Below are 21,865 nucleotides of genomic sequence, written 5' to 3' on the forward strand. Positions count from 1 at the left end.
AATGTTACCAGTAAAAAAAAAAACGGTGTTCATTACTGCGATATGGGCAGTTGCGAAGACACGGTCTCTCATCAGAGCCATCAGGACAGTCTTTTCTCCCATCGCAGAGATATCGCTGCAGGATGCACAGGGATGTCCCTTGACAAGCCACGTATGGGCTTTTACAAGGTGATGGTGGAGTGGGCATAGCTTAAAAAGAAAAAAAAATTAAACTTGAAATTAATCTTCTAATCATTTTTTTTGATCCCATATGTAAAAGCAAACGTGTAATTTCTGATGCTTCTACAGCAAACTCACCACAGTCTGCCTCATCTGAGCCATCCCAGCAGTCCCTCATCCCGTTACAGACGAACACCTCTGGGATACAGCGGCTGTTCCCATCGCAGCGGATGCTGCAGCTCTTGGTGGGCTTCCAGCATCCCGCTTCATCCGAATGATCAGGACACTGAGGAGTCCCATCACACACCTGCCGGAAGTCAATACACTTCTTCCCCTGAACACACTGAAACATCCCTGGAAACAGATAAGTGTAAGTCAAGACTCTTTAAACATCATATATGTATTATTTAGTGATATTCATAAAATATTGTAACATTCTGAAGGACATTCTAAAATTGTTGGTATTTGGATATTTTCCAACTGGATGAAATTATCCTTAAGTTTATTTAAAAAAAAAAAAACATTTAATTAAAAAGCAAAAGAATCTGTGACTATCATACACTGTGACTTTACATGAAATCTGGAGATTGGGTCTAAGGTTTGGAAGCTGGCGTCTATTTGGCCAGATTGTAAATAGGTGCAAAAATCTGGGCAAAAGTTAGTGTATTCAAGCTTTTAGTCAAAATTTTTGAAAATGGTTCAGAGTTGAGATTGGGAAATCATGATTGCACCTGGATTGCACTGAAGTTCACATTGTTCTTCATCAGATCCGTCCTTACAGTCCATCTCTCCATCACACACATGACTGTACAGCACACACTCACGGCCGTCCTCACAGGGTTTAGTCCCCACACGACACTTGAAGGGTGCAGTGGTGGTGGTTTTATCTGCTATGGTAGAACATCCCATCTCATCAGAACCATCAAGGCAGTGAGAACGACCGTCACAGACTAGAGATCCCTCAATACACTTCCTCCTGTCCTCACACAGAAAGTCACCTGTATGAATACAGCACAGTATATTAGGCACAAGTCATGACATATCTCTTTGGTATAATGACCTGCTGGAGGAGAACTAACAGGAGAGGGTAAAGAGGAGGAGAGAAAACAAGCAGGAGGAGGAACAAGTAGGAGAAGAACAATGGTTGAAGGAGAACTAGAGGAACGAGAAGGACAAAGAAGGTAAAGCAGGAGCAGGAGAAAGGGAAGAACAAACCTAAGGAGGAGGAAAGATCAAGGAGGAAGAAGAAGAGAAGAAAGAGTAGATAAACAACGAAGAAGAGAAAAATAAAGGTTGAAAAAAAAAAGCCCAAAATGAATAAGGTTAGGGTGAAGGGAAGAGGAAGAAAAGGAAAAGAAGAAAGGTGGTTTGCTGGTCTTTGCGCAAAATTAGTTTTGATAGTTTTAGAAAGGTTTTGAGCTATTTAGGGTGAGAGATGAACTAAACCAGACTAAACCAACCAAGGCTTAAACTACAAAAGCAGTTTACCAGGAGCAGCACATGCGTCTATACAAGAAGCTTCATCAGATCCATCGAGACAGTCTCTTGTGCCGTCACACATCTGAGCCGGAGACACACACACTGACGTCCCAGGACACAGGACCGAGGGACTCTCACAGCTGGTCTGAGCTGGTCTGGAAACAGCTGTCAACAAAACATGGAGCAGGTGGAACCGTACAAGGTTATTTACAGCTTTGGGTAATATTTCATTCTTCCACCAGACTATGTATTTGGAAAGTGGAGTATAACACTTATATTGAGCAAATGCTGCAATGTAACATGCAACTAGTGATTGACTAATAAAGTCACACTTTTTGAAGTTTGGTCCAATCCAACTGTAGTCAATTCTGGTTTAGACCAAAGATCCAAAGGTGGCTAAATCAAGGATCCAAGGGAAGACGGGATAGAGGTGGGCTGTGAAACAGGAGGCAGGTGAAATTGGGCCGAGGAGTCCACAGGGGTGTTGAAAGTAACAGGAGAAAGCATGAACTGGCCCACACATCCAAAGACTACCATCTTTCTTTATCTAGACTTCTGCAGGGAACAGGTAGTTGTTGGTGGATCTCAAACAGCAGCTGATGATCCCTCAAGATGTTGCAGCCACTACCCTGGAATTTAACATTGCTTCTGTGTCCGAATCTACGAAGCAGGTTGTGTTGATGAAGCTGACAGTCCTGTGGGAAGATTGTTTAGAGAGGAAGTTCTCCAAACAAACAGGACAGGCCAGCGATTGTTAACAGGCTGGATGGAGGACTAAGGGTCTCCTAGTGGAGCTGGGACAAAGGATTTGCAACCCATTTGTTAGTCAGAGCCTTCAGAATTTGGGTATTGCAAGAGAGACATCTGCAGTACTAATGAAGTGGCATTGAGGGCATTATGTTTCTCTCCATCTAGACACAAACTGGGGTCACCTTGAACAAGGTTCATGATGTTTAAAAGACCTGAAACGGCCAGAGATTTCAGGAACGTCACTTGACATGTGACGAGAAGACTCAGTAGGTGTACCCATACAATGTTGGTCAAAATATGAAAGAAAGACCACAAGCGACCTCCGTTTCTTTATATTGCCAACTTTGACCCTCTCTGTCAGTTTTTGTGCAGTGTTTTTCTACCATTTACACCCAGTCATGACATATTCATAGAAGAACTAAGCATTCTCCATGATCAGGAGAGCTGTTGGCTTACCACAGTTTGCTTCATCAGTGCCATCGAGACAGTCCCTGATCCCATTGCAGATGAGGACTTCAGGAATACAGTGAGTGTCCCGGTCACAGCGCATGCTGCAGCTCCTTGAGGGTTTCCAGCATCCGGCTTCATCTGACTTATCCAGACACTGAGGAGTGCCATCACACACCTGATTCATTTCAATACACCTCCCACTAGAAGTGCACTGGAACTGCCCTGCAATGGAGGAACAAGGACACAGTGAGGTCAATGACTTGGATATAATGGCCAGAATGTTGATATGAAGGTTAGAGTACTGGGATTTGTCTAACCAGGTTGGCACTGACGACCACAGTCGCGTTCATCTGATCCATCTTTACAGTCCATCTCTCCATCACACACATGACTGAGCAGCACACACTCACGGCCGTCCTCACAGGGTTTAGAGCCCACACGACACTTTAATGGTGCCGGTTTTGAACTTCTAGCCACCAAGTAACATGCTACTTCATCAGAGCCGTCAAGGCAGTGAGAGCGGCCGTCACACACCAGATTCCCATCAACACACTTCCTTCGGTCCTTACACAGGAAGTCACCTGGCACAACATTACAGATGTCAGGGCTTTGCTTTTTCTTTGGAATAAAATATAATTAACACTGAAGATAAAGCAGAGATTTACCAGGTTTTGAACAAGTGTCTACACACGAAACTTCATCAGAACCATCCGGACAATCGATCTTTCCATCACACAATCGAGTGTGGGAAATGCACAGTGATGTTCCCGGACACATCATGGATGGACTTCTACAGACTGGAGGAGGAGGTTGCAAACTTTGTTCCTTTTTGCCTTTCAGTGTCACCAAATTTATATCCCCTCTTTTTATCTCAGCTGTGAACACAAATAGATCAGGCATGATTAAATAAAGGTTAAACAGAACCACAAAAAAAAAAAAAAAAAAACGTTCTACTCATTCCAGATGTAAAGATCATGCAATTGGTAACCTAATCATAACAGATCCTAAAGGTATAGCAGCAAAACAGAAGTTGCAATTGACCTATCAGTAAACTCATGCCCTTAAACGCAGATTAGCCAATGGCAAGGGGCTGTTTTAGGAGCCTTTATACAGTCTATGGTAAAGGCAAAGATGTTGAAACAAATATTCACACAATCAGCTTTTCCACATGCCCCGATAATCAAACTTCTGTTTAGCATCTGCTCCATTTCTGCAGATCAGTTTTTGTAACTGTATTACTTAATCTATGGTTGCTTTGTTCTTAATCAGCAGCCACTTACACCGCCTGCTGGTGAGCGACTGACAGCAGATGGAGATCATGCCTCTGTACTCTACTGCTATTCCTGGAGCTCCCGGATGTGAAAGGGCGAATTATCTGCCGAATTTTAACCACTGAATTTGTGGAAGCTAATTTGGAAAGTGAAATAAAATGGACCGAAATTTGCCTGTCGAATATTATACATCATATTTTTAAACCGATTGGATATTTTGGAAGTGAATTCTGGAACATGAATATGAATTTATTTTTTAATTATGAAAAGGTGAGAGATATTTTTAATTGAAATATTCACAGCTTAAACAAACAAATGTTAAATTTCAGGACCTAAAAATGCAAGCCCTGTAAATACAAGGCATTAAAATGCAAGTACTGTTAATGTAAAGCATTATTTTTCAGTTAGTGCTTTTTTGTTTCAAAAGACATGTCATTATTTAACTTGGATAGTTAATATTTTCATCTGCTACAACTGAATGTTAATGTCATCTTGTGCTTCAACAAGGTGTATCTGGCTAACATTAAAGTTAGGGAGTCCATGCTAACATACAAACCTATAGCTAACTGTTCTCTCGTCAAGTACAGTGGACGTCAAAAACACAAATGAAGGTCTACATTTCAGTGCCTCCATATTAAATTGGTTCAATGTAAATTAATTTAATCTCACTCTACTGTACATCTTCCTACCAAGATGCAACAAGTAGTGCTAGAGGAAGCTGAAGAGGGGTAAGCGCGGAGGTATCCGGGCTAGGCTAACGGCTAACCCACACAAGCCATCTATCCCCACCATCATACTGGCTAACGTACGCTCGTTGGACAATAAACTGGACTACATTCGTTTACTTGCGCTCAACTCAGAGGACTGTAAGAGACTGTTGTGTTTGTGTTCACGGAAACATGGCTCAGCAACAGCGTTCCAGACGGCGCGATTCCGCTCGACCAGCTGACGTGCTATCGTCGCGGGAGGAAAAACCCTCGCCAGAGGGCTTCATGTTTACATCAATGACACGTGGTGCCGCGATACTGTTGTGATCAGAAAACACTGCTCACCCCTGGTGGAGTTTATGATTATTAAGTGCCTGTTCTATCTGCCGAGGAAATATACTGCCCATTTTGGTGTACATTCCCCCGTTCAACATCATCAGCAACAGGAACGACGCACTAAATGAACTGTACCAGCACATCAGTGAGCAGCAGACAGCACACCCCGATGCTTTTCTCATTATAGCTGGGGATTTCCACCATGCTGTCTTAGAGTGTGTTTCCAAAAATACACCAACACATTAACTTTCCAACATGAGGTAATAACATTTTGGACTTTGTTTACACCACACACACAGACAAGCTTACAAAGCCCTCCCCCACCTCGGAGCCTCAGACCACATCACTGTCATGCGAATGCCTGCATACAGACACGGAACGCTGCCTTCAGAGCTGGAGATGAGGTGGCCCTGAGGACAGCCAGGCCCAACCTGTCCCACGGCATCAGAGAGGCTAAGAGACAGCACTCCAGGAGGATTGCTCACCAATTCAGTGACAGCAGAGACACTAGGAACCTGTGGCAGGGGATACAGACCATTACGGACTACAAGCCCCCAACACGGACCTGTGACAACAACATAACTCTGCTAAATGAGCTGAACACCTTCTTCGCTCGCTTTGAGCAACGAAAAAACAGCACCACTGCACAGAAGACTCCACCTTCTCCCAGCGACCAGGTGATGATGCTGACCCCAGACAGCGTGAGGAGATCCTTCAGCAGGATCAATGCACGCAAAGCTCCGGGTCCTGACAACATCCCTGGTCGTGTACTGAGAGACTGAACTCACTGATGTCTTCAAACATTTTCAACATCTCACTGAGTCGGGCTGTTGTTCCCACATGTTTTAAAACTACCACCATCATCTCAGTCCCGAAGAAGCCATCTCCATCCTGCTTCAATGACTACCGTCCTGTTGCACTTACCCCAATCCTCATGAAGTGCTTTGAACGGCTAGTCATGCACCACATCAAGTCTGCCCTCCCCCTCCCTGGACCCCTTCCAGTTTGCATATCGGTCCAACCGCTCGACCAATGATGATCTCCACTACCCTCCACTCAGCACTCACACATCTGGACAAAAGGAATCAAACGTCAGAATGCCGTTCATTGACTTTAGTTCAGGATTTTATTTACAAACTGATCCAACTGGGGCTCAACACTTCGCTGTGTAACTGGCTGTTGGACTTTCTGACTGGAAGACCTCAGGCAGAATGGGTCGGCAGCAACACATCCAGCACCATCACACTGAACACTGGGGACCCCCAAGGATGTGTGCTGAGCCCCCTCCTCTTCACTCTGCTGACCCATGACTGCATACCTTCACACAACTCCAACCTTTTTATTAAGTTTGCAGATGACATGACTGTGGTGGGTCTCATTAGCAACAAAGAGGAGACAAACTACAGGAGCGAGGTGAGCCACCTGACCGGGTGGTGCAGTGACATCACTCTCTCTCTGAACGTGGAGCAGATGAAGGAGATTGTTATAGACTTCAGGAGAGCACACACTCTGCACTTTCCTCTGACCATCAACGGTGCAACTGTGGAGAGAGTGAGCAGCACCAAGTTCCTGGGTGTGCACATCACAGAGGACCTCTCCTGGACTAAAAACACAGCAGCACTGGCCAAGAAATCAAATCAGCATCTCTACTTCCTCCGCAAACTGAGGAGCGCCAGAGCCCCACGCCCTATCATGTACACCTTCTACAGAGGCACCATCGAGAGCATCCTTTTGAGCTGCATCATTGTGTGGTATGGCGCCTGTGACGCGTCCTGCCGAAAGACTCTGCAACGCATAGTGAGAGCAGTTGAGAAGATCATTGGTGTCTCTCTCCCATCGGCATATTCCCACATATTCATAGTCCCACTTGAATGCTTTTTGATGAGAGGTGGTCGCATGAACTATATTTATCAAAAACATCCTGGGACAAGGTTTTCAGAGTGACAGCTGTCATTGTAAGACAGTTGGCAACTCTTTATCCGAGTCAGCAACAGTAATTAAGGGGGCAGGGCTTAACGATAGGTCAATTATTTTACTAGAAACAAATAAAACTATTAATCAGGGCTCCAAACTGCAACTAAAATGGTCTCATTTGCAAACAAATTACATTGTGAGTGAAGTTTTTGCTGAGGTTGTCACTTACAACTAGGCCTATGTATTTGCGCATACAACTTAAACATTTGCATCTAATGCCCTTTTTCCTTATTGTTTTGTGATCGCATCATTTGCTATGTTCACATATTAAACAGATGATGCACATTAAAGTTTTAATAGGAGACAAAAAAAAAAAAGTCACTGCTGTGCAGCAGCACTGACACACACATGATAAACAGCTCAGCTGTGCAGCATGAGAGAGAGAGAGCGATCGAGCGAGGGAGAGAGAGAGAGAGAGAGAGAGAGAGAGAGAGAGAGAGAGGGCGGGCGAGGGAGAGAGGATCGAAGTGAGAATTATTTTACCCATCCCAGCTTTATATCGAAACAGTAAAGCATTTGTAGGTAAATTGTTCACATGAGTGAACGGATTGAAAATTGAAGAAAAAAAAAGAAAAGAAAATGACCTAACCAGAGATGTGAGTTTGGGTTGGAGTTGTTTGTCAAACTAATGAAATGTGGAATTCTTGGGGAAACTTATTGGGAGACCTGTTTGTAATTCTGCTGGTGATGTTGGCGATTATTTCTCCTTTAAATACTCACTGACTGGGATAAATATGAAAATGCACTTAACATGATAAAACCTGATTTTTTTTTTTTGTTAACTCACAGCAGTTGTGTTCATCAGTGGCATCCACGCAGTCTTTCTCTCCGTCACAGAGGAAGCTCTCTGGGATGCAGCGAGTTTTATTATCACACTGATGTCTGCATTCGTGTGAGCGACTGAAACAGTCCAGTTCATCAGAGCGATCCTGACACTGAGGTGTGCCGTCACACACCTGCTTTCTGTCGATACACATCCTCCCATGAGCGCACTGGAACTGATCTACGAGGAAACATCGTCAGTGACACTCGCCTGAGTTACACCAGACAGTTATGTGTTCACTTCATGAGCTTTACCTGCTTTACACCGATATTCACAGCCGTGTTCATCTGATCCATCTTTACAGTCCATCTCTCCATCACACACATGACTGTACAGCACACACTCACGGCCGTCCTCACAGGGTTTAGAGCCCACACGACACTTTAATGGTGCCGGTTTTGAACTTCTAGCCACCAAGTAACATGCTAATTCATCGGAGCCGTCAAGGCAGTGAGAGCGGCCGTCACACACCAGATTCCCATCAACACACTTCCTTCGGTCCTTACACAGGAAGTCACCTGGCACAACATTACAGATGTCAGTGCTTTGCTTTTTCTTTGGACTAAAATATCATTAACACTGAAGATAAAGCAAAGATTTACCAGGTTTTGAACAAGTGTCTACACACGAAACTTCATCAGAACCATCCGGACAATCGATCTTTCCATCACACAATCGAGTGTGGGAAATGCACAGTGATGTTCCCGGACACATCATGGATGGACTTCTACAGACTGGAGGAGGAGGTTGCAAACTTTGTTCCTTTTTGCCTTTCAGTGTCACCAAATTTATATCCCCTCTTTTAATCTCAGCTGTGAACACAAATAGATCAGGCATGATTAAATAAAGGTTAAACACAGAACCATAAATAAGACTGTGCTACTCATTCCACATGTAAAGAGGTCAGTCATAACGGAGTATTTTTTTAAGACCGGCATTCAAATGACCTATTAAAAAAAAAAAAAAGGCTTTTTTTTTTTTAGCAGAATAAACCTCATTAAAACATTACAGGACTTCAGGTGAAAGGACATGGCCACTTTTAAAGGTACACCTGTAATTTTTTTGATGATACTTTCACCATGCGTTTGACAGATACTTGGGTTACTAGAACGTTACAGTATTTAATACTAGAAGAAATTAATGACAAAATATTTGTCTTAAATTACAAAAAGTAAAACAATGCGGTTGTATTTTGAAATTTTAAAGCTGCAGTCCGTAAGTTGCCGCTTTGTCGCCATCTATGTTTGAAAACCTGGAAATACAGTTCTTTGCAGAATTATATTACATGCATGATATACCAATAGTGATTTACTCTTATGATCGATTAGCTCCTATCACATCAAACCCTGCAAGTTATTATCATTGTTCTACTTTCTCAATTTATTAATGTTAACTACATCAGCATTGAGTGACCGAGTATAGTGTATATTAGCGTGTAGATTTACATTTCTGTACAGTCTAATCTCTAATTGTCCCATCATTTGAATTTCATTAAGAAATTTTAACCCAGAAAGCAAACTGGGAAAAAAATGCTCCCATCGAAATTGCGTAAACCCAGTCTATCTGTAATCAAAAGCATATTTAAAACTGGAATATAAATCTAATTTACCTGCGTTTCATGTAATCTTTCTCCATTACAATCCGCCATCAAATTTTTTTTTTTTACATTTAATTATCCCAGCTGCTGTGGGGATAGCCTATACTTAAACGATGCTCCACCTGCAGGATCCTCAAATGTGATAACCTTGTAGACGGGGCAACTTCATGTTTATAGACATGATGCAATGATGCAGTGCCATGCTCGAATTTCCCGCGAAATCCTCCCTGAACCACTCATATTAGAAAACATTATAATAATTTAACCATTGTGAATCGGCTAAAGATGATGGTTTTAAACACTGGCTGGTTATGTACTTGCTCAAATATCGATTTTGGATAATATTTAACCCAAAGGTCTTACTGACTGCAGCTTTAACTTATCTAGGGCAGTAACTAATGATTATTTTGGTAATCTAAAATATTTTCAGTAACAAAAATAGACCTAAGTGAAGGCTTTAGTATGACTATTAATATTTTAAACTAACGATGAGGCAAATAAATAATTGGCTCAAATAAAATAAGTTATTATATGATAAACTTAAAATACATAAATGTAACATTCCTATACATAATATAAACTTATGTTTAAGTACATTCTGCATAATAACCATCACATGCAGAGGGCGCCAACGGTCTGGCAATCTTATTCTTCTGGAGATGACGTGATTGCTCAGCTGTTTACAAATGCTCCACTTTTTAATTAGTTTTCCTATAAAAATATGCTTTAGAAAGACATCTGCAATTGGATACTCTTGTGTTTATAAGAGCAACAAATTCTGATTGGCTAGTGATATTAGTTTGGTTGAGAGTGAAAGCTGTGCTCCTCTCATATCATTGGTAGGTGAACTGATGGACTCGAAAGGGAAAAATACGTTTTTTGTTTTTAGATGTAGGATTTTATTTTTTTTTTGTGCCGAGACCTTTAAGCCCCGTTTCACATATTCCAGAAAAATACCGTAGGAAACAATGTAAGTTATTTCTAGGATGATTTTCACAGTAACACTTCTGCACAATAATAATAAAAAAACTCACAGCAGTTGTGTTCGTCAGTGGCGTCCACGCAGTCTTTCTCTCCGTCACAGAGGAAGCTCTCTGGGATGCAGCGAGTTTTATTATCACACTGATGTCTGCATTCGTGTGAGCGACTGAAACAGTCCAGTTCATCAGAGCGATCCTGACACTGAGGTGTGCCGTCACACACCTGCTTTCTGTCGATACACATCCTCCCATGAGCGCACTGGAACTGATCTACGAGGAAACATCGTCAGTGACACTCGCCTGAGTTACACCAGACAGTTATGTGTTCACTTCATGAGCTTTACCTGCTTTACACCGATATTCACAGCCGTGTTCATCTGATCCATCTTTACAGTCCATCTCTCCATCACACACATGACTGTACAGCACACACTCACGGCCGTCCTCACAGGGTTTAGAGCCCACACGACACTTTAATGCTGTGGAGACGGTTTCAGGAGCAGTGGTGGGACATCCCGTCTCATCTGAGCCGTCAGTGCAGTGAGAGCGACCGTCACACACCAGATCCCTCGCCACACACTTCCTCCTGTCCGCACACAGGAAGTCACCTAGTGAAGCACAGGTTTAGATGCTAAAGATGTCAGCTAGTTACCTCGTGTTTGCAAAGTAGTTTAGTAGTTAAAGTAGTTTACCAGGTTTTACACAAGTGTCAATGCATGAGCCTTCATCAGATCCATCAGGACAGTCTCTCCTCCCGTCACACAGCTGAGTCTGGGAAATGCACAACGACGCTCCTGGACACATGATAGATGGAGCTGTACAGACCGGAGGCAGAGACGCCACAAAACCTGAGCTTGCTTTGTTCACTGGAAACACATTTACGTCCCCTCTGTTAGTCTTCACTGTGCAGAGAAAAGACAAAGAGCATTGATCAGTAAATGTTAATGTAACAAGTAAATACAGTTGTTGGCATTAGACTGTGCAAAAATAGGCATAAATCACTAGAGCAACAAAACCATCAGTTTAAAGTCAACATAAAACAGCACTCACTTGGTAAGAAAAACCTGGAAATTGTTGTTTATAAAAACACATTTGTGCAGAAAATAATTTATAAGGTGTAAAATTAAAATAAAATTTATTAAATAAAATGCATCTTTTATTACATGAAAAATAATGAAATTGTGTTTACATGTGAAAGGAGTGAAATTATTTCTTTATGAAATTTACTTCTCAAGCCAAAACTCAGGAACTCACAGAAAACAGATACCATGCTGCCATGCAATAAAACTGATTTTTAAAAGATCTTTAAGGAGTGTAAACAACACACATCTCCTTGCTCATTTCTGACCCCCTCCCTCTCCTCTCCCCTCCCATCCCTGCCTCTGACTCTCACTCTTCTCCCCCAAAAGCAAGAATATCCATAAGCCATGTTATATCTTGTGAAAATGTTTTTTTCCACTTCATGTTTAGTATCATTTTAAAAGGTCTCTGTGCGATTGTTAAAATGGTCTCAATTTCACAGTAAGATTGAGAACTTTAGTAGGATTGTGTTCTGCTGAGAGGGGGGTGTGTCTTTGAGAAGGTTTAACTCCAGCCAGGTTTGACCCTGATGTGATCACGGGAACCTAAAGAAACCAAAAGGACTTATGGTTTTACAACTGCTTTGAAGATTTCTGTTTTCTGGTCTGAGTATTTAAGGGAAGTGACAACAGTACGGGGCGATTCTGTAGTCAGATCAGCCCATAGTGTGGAGTACATCTCATATGCTACATATTGTGTGTCTTTCTGAAGTCAGGTATATTAGTATTTATTTAAAAACGTAATTGCGTTGAACATTGTGCCCATAAGAGCACACTGTATAGTTGTTTGTGCTACTACCTGTGCACACCGACTAGTTAAGTTTATTCTCTAAAACACCCGAGTGCTTTGCTATACGTTTTAGACCATGTGTCTTAAATCAGAATAACTGTTACATGTGTGACTTATGTTAGATTTGTTTGTCTCCTGCGTGGATCACCTGGTCGTTCCCGTATGGTTACAGTGTCTGTGCAGGAGCAAGGTTACCACGCGGTTACAAAGGGATTCACAATTGCACTATCCTTTCTAAATCGGCTTCTAATCGTTTCGTTATGTAATTGATGCGATACAATTTTACCTCACTAATAATAAATTATCTGTCTGAAATCATTATGACTAGTAAACTGTGAGGAGGCTTTTGTTACCACAGATTTATGGCTAGGATAGATCAAACTGAAGGCTGGAGAATGATAGGAGCAGAAGGCACGTCATCGGAGACCTTCTGATTTCTGTCTGTCGCTGATGTTAGCAAGCTGTATGGGAAAAGACTAAATAAACTACACTTTTGTCATAAGCAAGCAGTAGGCGGCAGGCAAAACGTATTAGTCTACCAACATCCTCTGACTAGCATCAGACTGGAGAGTTTGATCATAAGAGACTGGCAGGTGGATCCTTACACCTGCATGTCGTGTAACACGTAACAATCTGTACCTTAGTGCAATCAGGACTGACAAATCCCACAGAAAGAGGAAAACTCACTCATCAAAAGGTGTTTGGAAAAATTATAGATTCAAATAGAATCTATAATCATAGATTAGGCAAAAACCTCAAAACTCATAAAAATAAAAACTCCATCTTCAAAAACTCACAGCAGTCGTGTTCATCAGTGGCGTCCACGCAGTCTTTCTCTCCATCACAGAGGAAGCTCTCTGGGATGCAGCGAGTTTTATTATCACACTGATGTCTGCATTCGTGTGAGCGACTGAAACAGTCCAGTTCATCAGAGCGATCCTGACACTGAGGTGTGCCGTCACACACCTGCTTTCTGTCGATACACATCCTCCCATGAGCGCACTGGAACTGATCTACGAGGAAACATCGTCAGTGACACTCGCCTGAGTTACACCAGACAGTTATGTGTTCACTTCATGAGCTTTACCTGCTTTACACCGATATTCACAGCCGTGTTCATCTGATCCATCTTTACAGTCCATCTCTCCATCACACACATGACTGTACAGCACACACTCACGGCCGTCCTCACAGGGTTTAGAGCCCACACGACACTTTAATGCTGTGGAGACGGTTTCAGGAGCAGTGGTGGGACATCCCGTCTCATCTGAGCCGTCAGTGCAGTGAGAGCGACCGTCACACACCAGATCCCTCGCCACACACTTCCTCCTGTCCGCACACAGGAAGTCACCTGAAGGAACACGTCTCAAGCATTTAGAAAACTTGAAAGGAAAGTCATCGAGGATTCAAGCAACATTAAGTTTAACAAATGACTTTTACTAAAGGATTTGAGTGAACCATGCATGCATGCATGTCAAAGTATACCTGGCTTTGCACACATGTGCACACACGAGGCCTCATCAGATCCATCCGGACAGTCTCTGTTCCCATCACACTGCTGAGATCGGCTGATACAAACAGCTGAACCTTGACAAATGACTAGGGGACTTTTGCAAGTCACCTCGGTAGGACGCACATCTTCCGCTGTTGTATCTAAAAAGCATACAAAACTAAAAATAAATAAAGTGTAAAGACACAAAATAAATCCCAGTTGAACATTACAAACCTTGTTGGACTTCCCTAAGGGCTACAGATAAGCTAACAACTCCATTCTCTACCGCCACTCCAGAGACGCGAGCTCGATCTTTGCGATTCCACACGGTCAGGATGTTATTGAACAAGGTCACCGTGTAGGGTTCATAAGCAGCCATGATGGAGCCAGGAACGACCCAGTCTTTACCAGCAGAGTACCTTCTCATCTTCAGTAGACTCATAACCTGCAAGTCTGAAGCAAACAGCATCAATGAAAACCTGTGCAGACTAGCAGTTAACTCAGAAGGAAAAGCCACTAACAAGACTCCATGCTCCAAAGGAAGCCATTCGCTTTATGATCAAACACAACGCGGTCGACTCCATCCTCCTCGAAGCTGAAGGCAGTTTCGACATTTCCACCAATCAGACCCAGTTTCATCCTCATGACCTGCTTTCCCTCCAGCCAGTACAGCTTTCCTCTCTGCCAGTCCACAAAGAGGTCTAGGATTGCGGTTCTGGTTTGATACAGCTGTCTGGAGATACTCTGGTCGAGGGGGCCAATGGTAGAAACCCCAATGGAAAGTTCATCACAGGCCAGCCAATACAGATTCCCAGTCCTCTGGTCAACTCTGACGATGCAGGCTAGAGGAAGGGACACAAGCCAAGAAAGGTTTATAGTCTCAGTCTAGGCCATCTCCATTAAGTATTCAAAACAAATCCATCCACAATGCACTGAAGCAAAGTGTAAACTCAAATCAAACTCAAAGACAGAAACAGATTTTTTTCCACAAGTACCCAAACACCAAAGATTAGCTGATCTCTCACAAGCCCACGCTCTCATAGTACATGACAACAATAAAAGACAAATAAAATACAAATGTAGTGTAACGATCAGGCGAAAGTAATAAATTTTTCCTTACATCTAAACTTGCGAGTACACAAATCAGTTTTCACACATTTAATATACTTTTAAGGTAAATAAATGCTTTTATAAATATCATAAATTACATTTTACAGTCTGGTGCTAACCTTGCAATGTCAAAGAAAATTTATATATATATAAGAAATTAAAATAAAAGTGCTTGAGCATGAAATCTGTTACACTTTTTCTTCTCTTAGAAAACAGTAACAATTGCGACAAACTACTTTGAGAATTTAATTCTTTTAATAAGGCCTTTTCCCCATTACTAAAATATGCACTTTTACAAAAAATAAAAAGCATATTTTAAGCTTAATTAAAACAAAGACTACAGAACAAGAATAGGCTACATGTAAAAGTATGGTTTACATGAAAACACAATCAGAATTTCATGATTAATTCATTAGCTGATTCTTTGTAATTCATTTACCAGCAATTTCAGGTTTTACTGTTTTCCAAAAAAAAAAAAAAAGATTGTTCTTGTATGGAGTATGTTTCAAGGTTTTAGTTGAAATGGTAACAACATACCAGGTTTTAAAGTCAGGATGTACTCCGACAAGTCCTGGGACTGTATGTTAGTCTTCACGTGGCCCGTCCCATTAGACCACACCACACATCCTCTCCTCCAGTACATGTCAAACGACTGGATGTCTTCATCTGAAGTAAAGAGTTCAGTTTTCACAGGAGTCTCTCCTGCAAACTCCAAACTGTATACAGCTGTGGCTGTTGCATAGGCGACCTTAAAATCTGACAATGAGAAGAGATGAACACATCATCTAGAGGCAGCTCATTTTGAACTACAATGCTAAATATTGGATGCTAAACAAACAACACACTTTCACAAGCTCCCCAAGACATGGGCAGCGCTCCCTCAGGACACAGACAGGTGAATCCAGCAGGAGTTTTCTTGGACGGCAAACACAGCTGGCAGCCCGAGTCTTTACACGGAGCAAAACCTACATCACAAAACACAAAGCTTGGAGCCAGTGATGTGGGTGTAACCACTACGACCAAGTTCACAAAAAATAACTCACCTCTGGGCTGCTGAAGCACATGGTAGATGTTCAAGACAGGAAGCGAGGCTTTTAAGATGAAGCCATTTAGTGTGTCAGAAGATCTATTTTGAGTAGCCTGCCAGAGTTTTTTCTCATCAGCCAAGTAAAACCAGCCGTTAAACACAGCCAGGGTCTGAGCAGGACGTCCTTGAAAGAAATCCCAGAAGGTGTGCCGTCCAGTGCCGTCTGTCCTGATGCTCTCAATTGACTGGAATACCAATAACAATGATAAAAACGAAATAAACACACAATCAATAAACTCAGGTTTTTGACGAAACACACCGCTTTGTAAACACTGATCCAATACAGCCGGCGCGCCGCCACATCCATCGTAAGACTCCTCGGGAGCTGTGCAGTGATGAAAACCAGTGTAGTCCGGTTCAGACCGTCCATCTCCGCCCTCTCGATGGTCAGCTCGTCATTCGCTCCTTTATTAATCCAAAATATGAAACTACAGGGGGAAAAACAATCAGACATATAACTGTGCTCCTCAAATCTGTGCTTATACAGTAAAAATCAGTTTGTACCTCTCCGTTGGGCTGAGGACCATCTCTCTCGGGTCCATTTCTTTGGACATGACCGTCCCTACAGCACTGCCATCAGCTGCACCGGTGAGGATGGCTTTCTGGGTAACACTCGTCCAGTACAGCTGTCCAGTAAACCAGTCGACGGCTAGACTGTGCAAACCAGACTGCCCTAGTAAGGGGAGAAATAAAAATACATATGGTTTAGGTGTAGGCCAACATTTTTAGACAGTTATGCATGCATGTAGCGCACAACTGACCTTTATAAAGAATCGTGCTCTTCCGGTTCAAAGCCTGGTAGATATTCCCATCTTTATCAGCCCAGTAGATGAAGTTTCTCTGGATATCGTAGGTCATGGCTATAGGTTCGCTCTCAATTGCAAAGAGCGGTTCATAGACTCTGGTCTTCACATTCACTAACCCAATCAACCCCTTCCTGGAGGTCAAGATCTTCGTCATGGCTCCTAGTAAAAACAGTTTGATGTTACTGGACGTGTGTATACTTGATATTAATAGTCAAATCTCAAAAAACATGCCATAAGTTACCTTGAGGTTCACAAGAGCCGTTCCCAAGAGTTTTGAAACCATTCTGGCACAGACACCGAAAAGAGCCGGGTGTGTTTGTGCACAAGTGCATGCAAGGTCCGAAAGACTGGGCACACTCATTGACATCTAGAATAATAAAATGAGCAAAAACACTTAAGTCAAACTGAAAACACTGCACTATATTTGGACTACCATTCATATCAACTGGGAAAATAACATTAACAATAAGAGTATATTTGGAACTAAAAGTATATAGACTTAATTCATATCTTGTATCCTAGCTTAACATTACAATTATACACTTTTAAAAGTAATTAAGTAGCAATACACCAAATGCAATGATGCACAATCATATGTAGAACAGAATATGGGGTTTTTACATTTTCAAAACAAAACATTAAAATGCGTTAGAATCATTTCCCAAATAAAACTTAAATTCATTTTTTTTTTAAATATTCTATGGAAATTTTGTACATTTGAGGTGTGCAGATTTGGGCTACCTTAGAAACAAATATGGCCGTTTCGTTTTTTTGATCGAGTTATATGCTCTGCCTCAATCAAAAATCAAGAAAGATCCAGAACACATTGTAAGCAGTATTACCCAGTATTGTGCACATCTAGAGAATATTATATGCTGCATATTGCACAAATGATAAGACTGCACGGTTCAGAAAATATTCTGCAAAAAGTGCAGCTACTGTACCTTCACAATCAAGTCCATTTGCAGAAAGGGTCATCCCAGTGGGACAAGTGCACAAAGCTCCCCAAACCTGGTCAATGCAAGCATGACTACAGCCACCGTTCCCATTAAGACAACTTTTACCTAGGACACATAAGGATGAAACAATACTAAATAAAATCAAGCTAACCTTGGGCCGGTTTTATAAAACAACCTTTACCAAATAAGCCAGGTTTATTTGAGTTAGTCTGACAAGTATTCTCAGTCAATTTGGTTTAAAAGAAGTTAGACTACCTGAAATTAGACTGGCTTATTGGGTAAACTTGTTTTATGAAACAGGCCCCTGTTGTCTACAGCAAATAAATTGTAATAATAAAAACGAGGGTGTTTATGTACCACATGTAAGAGGCTCATCTCTCTTATCTGAACACTGAGCAACTCCGTCACACCTCTGTCTCGGGGTTAGACACGTGCCATCAGGACAGCGGAGGTTCATCTTCCCACAGGAAGCTAGAAAACATGATCAGGCAAATACAACATGACTCTCAGACATCATCAATAAAAGGCTATGTGATATTCTACATATCAACAGAAATAGGTTAAATATAAATAATGTGTGTGTGTACAAGGTGCTGATGAACATTTTGTGTGAATCGAGTTTTGTTATGTAAGCTGTAATGGGAGTGTGACAAGGTTAGCCCAACTTTGTGTTTTATTTTTTAAACTTTGTTTAGGTTTAAAATGTTTTTTAATATCAACTAGGAGACTTCCTAGAGTTTGCTCTACATGGAACCAGGACAATAAAACTGTGCATTTACATGCACAATCATAATGCAATGTGTAAAAATGTGACATTTTTATACATTTATCTGAATCTTTCCTTTTTTGCATTTTTGCCCGCTTTCCCTTTTGGTAGAGCCCAGATAATTAGAGGTCATCCCTCTTGCATTTATTTTAAACAACTGCTCCTACAAAAAGTCACAGGTTTATGCCAGTGCCAGTCATACATTGTTTAATGAGGGCTAGAGCATCTCACCACAGGTTTCTTCATCAGAGTTGTCACCGCAGTCATTGACGTCATTGCAGAGAAGCTCTTGTGGGATGCAAATGTTGTTCTTGCACTTCCAGTCACCTGCCAGACACCCTAAACGCCTGCTGCAGTCCCACTCATCTGAAGCGTCGGGACACTGTGGACGCCCGTCACAAACACCCGACCCGATCACACACCCGGAGCCATCCGCACACTGCAAATCTCCAGGCTGACATACTAACGGCATAAAATATGATCGTTTATTTGTGTTCTACTTACATAGAAACAACCAGATGCAATCAGATCAATTCAACAAGTGAGCATAAAGACAGACAGGTTTTCAGGAGCAGGTGGTGTCGGATACATACCACAGTCCATCTCATCGGACCCATCCTGGCAGTCACTGACACCGTCACAGCGCCATCTGTGCGACACACACACTCCATCATCACACTGCCACTGATTTCTGCTGCAGCCTCCGTACACACCTGAAAGAGTCACAGTGTTCACTCACTGCACAGGCTTCTCACATGTGTATTATATGAGCACTCAGTGCTTTATACAATCTGGAGGAGCCAACTGAAAACGGGAAAAAATTGAAATGAACTAACACAATATAAAGATTTTAATTATTTGTGGCCCATTAAATAGTTTTCTTCCTGCAATTATGATATTTAACGATTCATCGCTGACTTCTGAATTGAGGGAAAACTGGAGTCATTTCCAAGGCTGTGAAAGGCATGGTCTCGAAGGAGGTATAAAGATTTAACACATGCTGTCTTTGAACAATAATGATTTAACCAGTAAACAATTATGAAACAGCTTTATCCAATAAATATTGTAGTTAATAAAAGTTAAAACAGAAAACATGCAGTCTTCAGAGCCACGTGATCTTCAGAAATCATTATAATATACTGATTTGATGCTCAAGAAACATTTCTGATTATTATTGTTAATGTTGAAAACAGTTGTGCTGGTTTCATATACTTGTGGAAAGGTTGATATTGAAAATCAAACTCTGGAGCGTCATTGTTTCTTCTGAACGATAGACTACATGGTTGTATGATGTGAAGTTTACCTTATATTAATATGCTATAAGGAAAATGTCATATTAGAATTTCAGCTTAAAGGGAATAATTCATAAAGTATTCTAGTTTTCGTAAGACATACGAAACCAATCAACAGAACCACACACACACGATTTTGAAACTGGACCTTTCGCTCAAAACTGAGATGTAGCTTTGTGACAACTAGCCCCATGTTCTCCTTTATTTATTAGTAGCCTACTATTACGGTTATTTTATTTATTTATTTTAAGAATCGGACGGACCTTTTAAGGCGCATAAATATCACCGTCCGCCAGCTTCAATAAAAGCTTATAAAAGAAAATTACCTGACAGTAAGACAAACAACGCCGCGCAGCAGATTAAACGCCGCAGGTCCATTACACACCTGTTTGAGCCACGCGCGTCTGCGGACCAATCACAATCCTTTATAAGATCCCGCTGCGCGAGACCTGCTCAGTCATGACGTCATGAACGCGTTTGTAAACATGTAAGTAAATATACATCGATATAACTTTATTTGGAAGAATAAACTACATTATTTAAATAGAGACATTCTAGGTAATTTATTTAATCAAGGTGGTTTAAATGCTATTGACTTTGGAGTATCTAATGTTGTCTTTAAAATTAAATGGATTCAAAATTGTATTAAATTTAATAATCAATTATGGTATTACATCCCAAATTTAGTTTTTGACAAAATTGGCGGTATTAATTTTCTCCTCAATTGTAACTTTGATATTAATAAAATTCCCCTTAAGCTGTCTAACTTTCATAGACAAGCTCTATTATCTTGGTTGTTGGTGTACAAACACAATTTCTCTCCCCACAGGTGTTTGATTTGGAACAATAAAGATATTAAATATAAGAATAAGACACTTTTTTTCGATTATTGGTTCAGAAATAATATTATATTGGTGACACAGTTGTTTCGTCCTGATGGTGTTTTACATTTCCTTAGGTAGAATTTTTAGATAAGTTTAAACTTCCAATTTATACCTTCTGGTCTTCTTCAGTTGATGCGAGCTGCTGAAGCTTTTGATTTGAACATAACTAATGACTTAAATGTAAAGTTAGATGGTATAAGTATTCTTGATAAAAAAATGCAATAATAATTTTCTTAGACAGATTTGTCGGCCATTTAGAATACCCCCAGCTAAAAGTTTTTGGAATTCTCGCTTTAAGGACATTAATTGGGAGGAGGCTTTTATAATCTCCAGGAGATACTGTGTCATCAATAAGATTCGCGAGGTTTCATTTAAAATTATTCATTGTATTTATCCAGTAAATGAGGTTATTAAAAGATTTAAGAAGGATATTGATTTGAAATGTGTCTTTTGTAATTTGAATGATGAAAGTATATGTCATCTTTTTTTTATTGTATTTGTACTAAATTATTCTGGTATGATTTTAGGATCTTCTTTGAAGAGATTTCAGGAATTGACATTACTTTAGAAGAAAATAATGTTTTATTTTATTATGATAAGCCTTTAGAGAATACATTCTATTTTGTTATTAATTTGTTTATTATATTAGCGAAATATCACATTCATAAATGTCGATGGTCAAAGAGTACACCTAATTTTTTACAATTTAAATTTGAGTTACGTCAGTATCTTAAAGTGATGGAATGTGTAAGGAACTCCAAAGCAAAAAAGACTATAGATTGTTGTAAAGCCTTGAAACGTTATCCTTTTTAAGGACTTTTGTATACTTATTTTGTAGTTGGAGATATGGATTTGTTTTTAATACCCCTCTGTATATAGTTCTTATTTTTGTTTTTTGTTTGTTGATTTATTTAGTATTTACTTTTTCTTTTTTTTTTCACAATTATTGTCAGGTTGAATATACAGTATTTATATTTTTGCTTTTATTGTTCATTTGTATGTGAATTGTCACTAAATAAAGCATAAAAAAAAAAAAAATAAATAAATAAAAAAAGTAAATATACATCGATCAAA

At 40.7% G+C, this 21,865-nt stretch overlaps 1 protein-coding gene across 1 annotated transcript in view; it reads right to left on the reverse strand.

Moving 5' to 3' along the window:
* The window catches only part of LOC113109438 (low-density lipoprotein receptor-related protein 2-like), a 21,674-nt gene extending 1,379 nt beyond the window's left edge, over positions 1-20,295 (reverse strand). Inside the window, exons 1-30 of the mRNA XM_026273007.1 lie at positions 20,234-20,295; positions 19,209-19,328; positions 18,847-19,077; positions 18,207-18,320; positions 17,835-17,954; positions 17,132-17,257; positions 16,846-17,049; positions 16,589-16,757; positions 16,344-16,512; positions 16,041-16,269; positions 15,843-15,962; positions 15,535-15,753; positions 14,409-14,729; positions 14,122-14,340; positions 13,881-14,048; positions 13,483-13,746; positions 13,193-13,408; positions 11,219-11,428; positions 10,871-11,134; positions 10,581-10,796; positions 8,552-8,761; positions 8,204-8,467; positions 7,914-8,129; positions 3,504-3,713; positions 3,156-3,419; positions 2,845-3,060; positions 1,648-1,803; positions 891-1,157; positions 298-513; positions 37-189 (exon numbers count right to left, since the gene is read on the reverse strand). Of these exons, the coding sequence (XP_026128792.1) occupies positions 37-189; positions 298-513; positions 891-1,157; positions 1,648-1,803; positions 2,845-3,060; positions 3,156-3,419; positions 3,504-3,713; positions 7,914-8,129; positions 8,204-8,467; positions 8,552-8,761; positions 10,581-10,796; positions 10,871-11,134; positions 11,219-11,428; positions 13,193-13,408; positions 13,483-13,746; positions 13,881-14,048; positions 14,122-14,340; positions 14,409-14,729; positions 15,535-15,753; positions 15,843-15,962; positions 16,041-16,269; positions 16,344-16,512; positions 16,589-16,757; positions 16,846-17,049; positions 17,132-17,257; positions 17,835-17,954; positions 18,207-18,320; positions 18,847-19,077; positions 19,209-19,328; positions 20,234-20,285 (5,923 nt within the window). The 5' untranslated portion in view covers positions 20,286-20,295. The remainder of the gene's footprint in view (positions 1-36; positions 190-297; positions 514-890; positions 1,158-1,647; positions 1,804-2,844; positions 3,061-3,155; positions 3,420-3,503; positions 3,714-7,913; positions 8,130-8,203; positions 8,468-8,551; positions 8,762-10,580; positions 10,797-10,870; positions 11,135-11,218; positions 11,429-13,192; positions 13,409-13,482; positions 13,747-13,880; positions 14,049-14,121; positions 14,341-14,408; positions 14,730-15,534; positions 15,754-15,842; positions 15,963-16,040; positions 16,270-16,343; positions 16,513-16,588; positions 16,758-16,845; positions 17,050-17,131; positions 17,258-17,834; positions 17,955-18,206; positions 18,321-18,846; positions 19,078-19,208; positions 19,329-20,233) is intronic.
* Between the last annotated feature and the right edge of the window lie 1,570 nt (positions 20,296-21,865).

Source organism: Carassius auratus, chromosome 10, assembly GCF_003368295.1.
Source record: "Carassius auratus strain Wakin chromosome 10, ASM336829v1, whole genome shotgun sequence".
Classification (NCBI taxonomy): domain Eukaryota; kingdom Metazoa; phylum Chordata; class Actinopteri; order Cypriniformes; family Cyprinidae; genus Carassius; species Carassius auratus.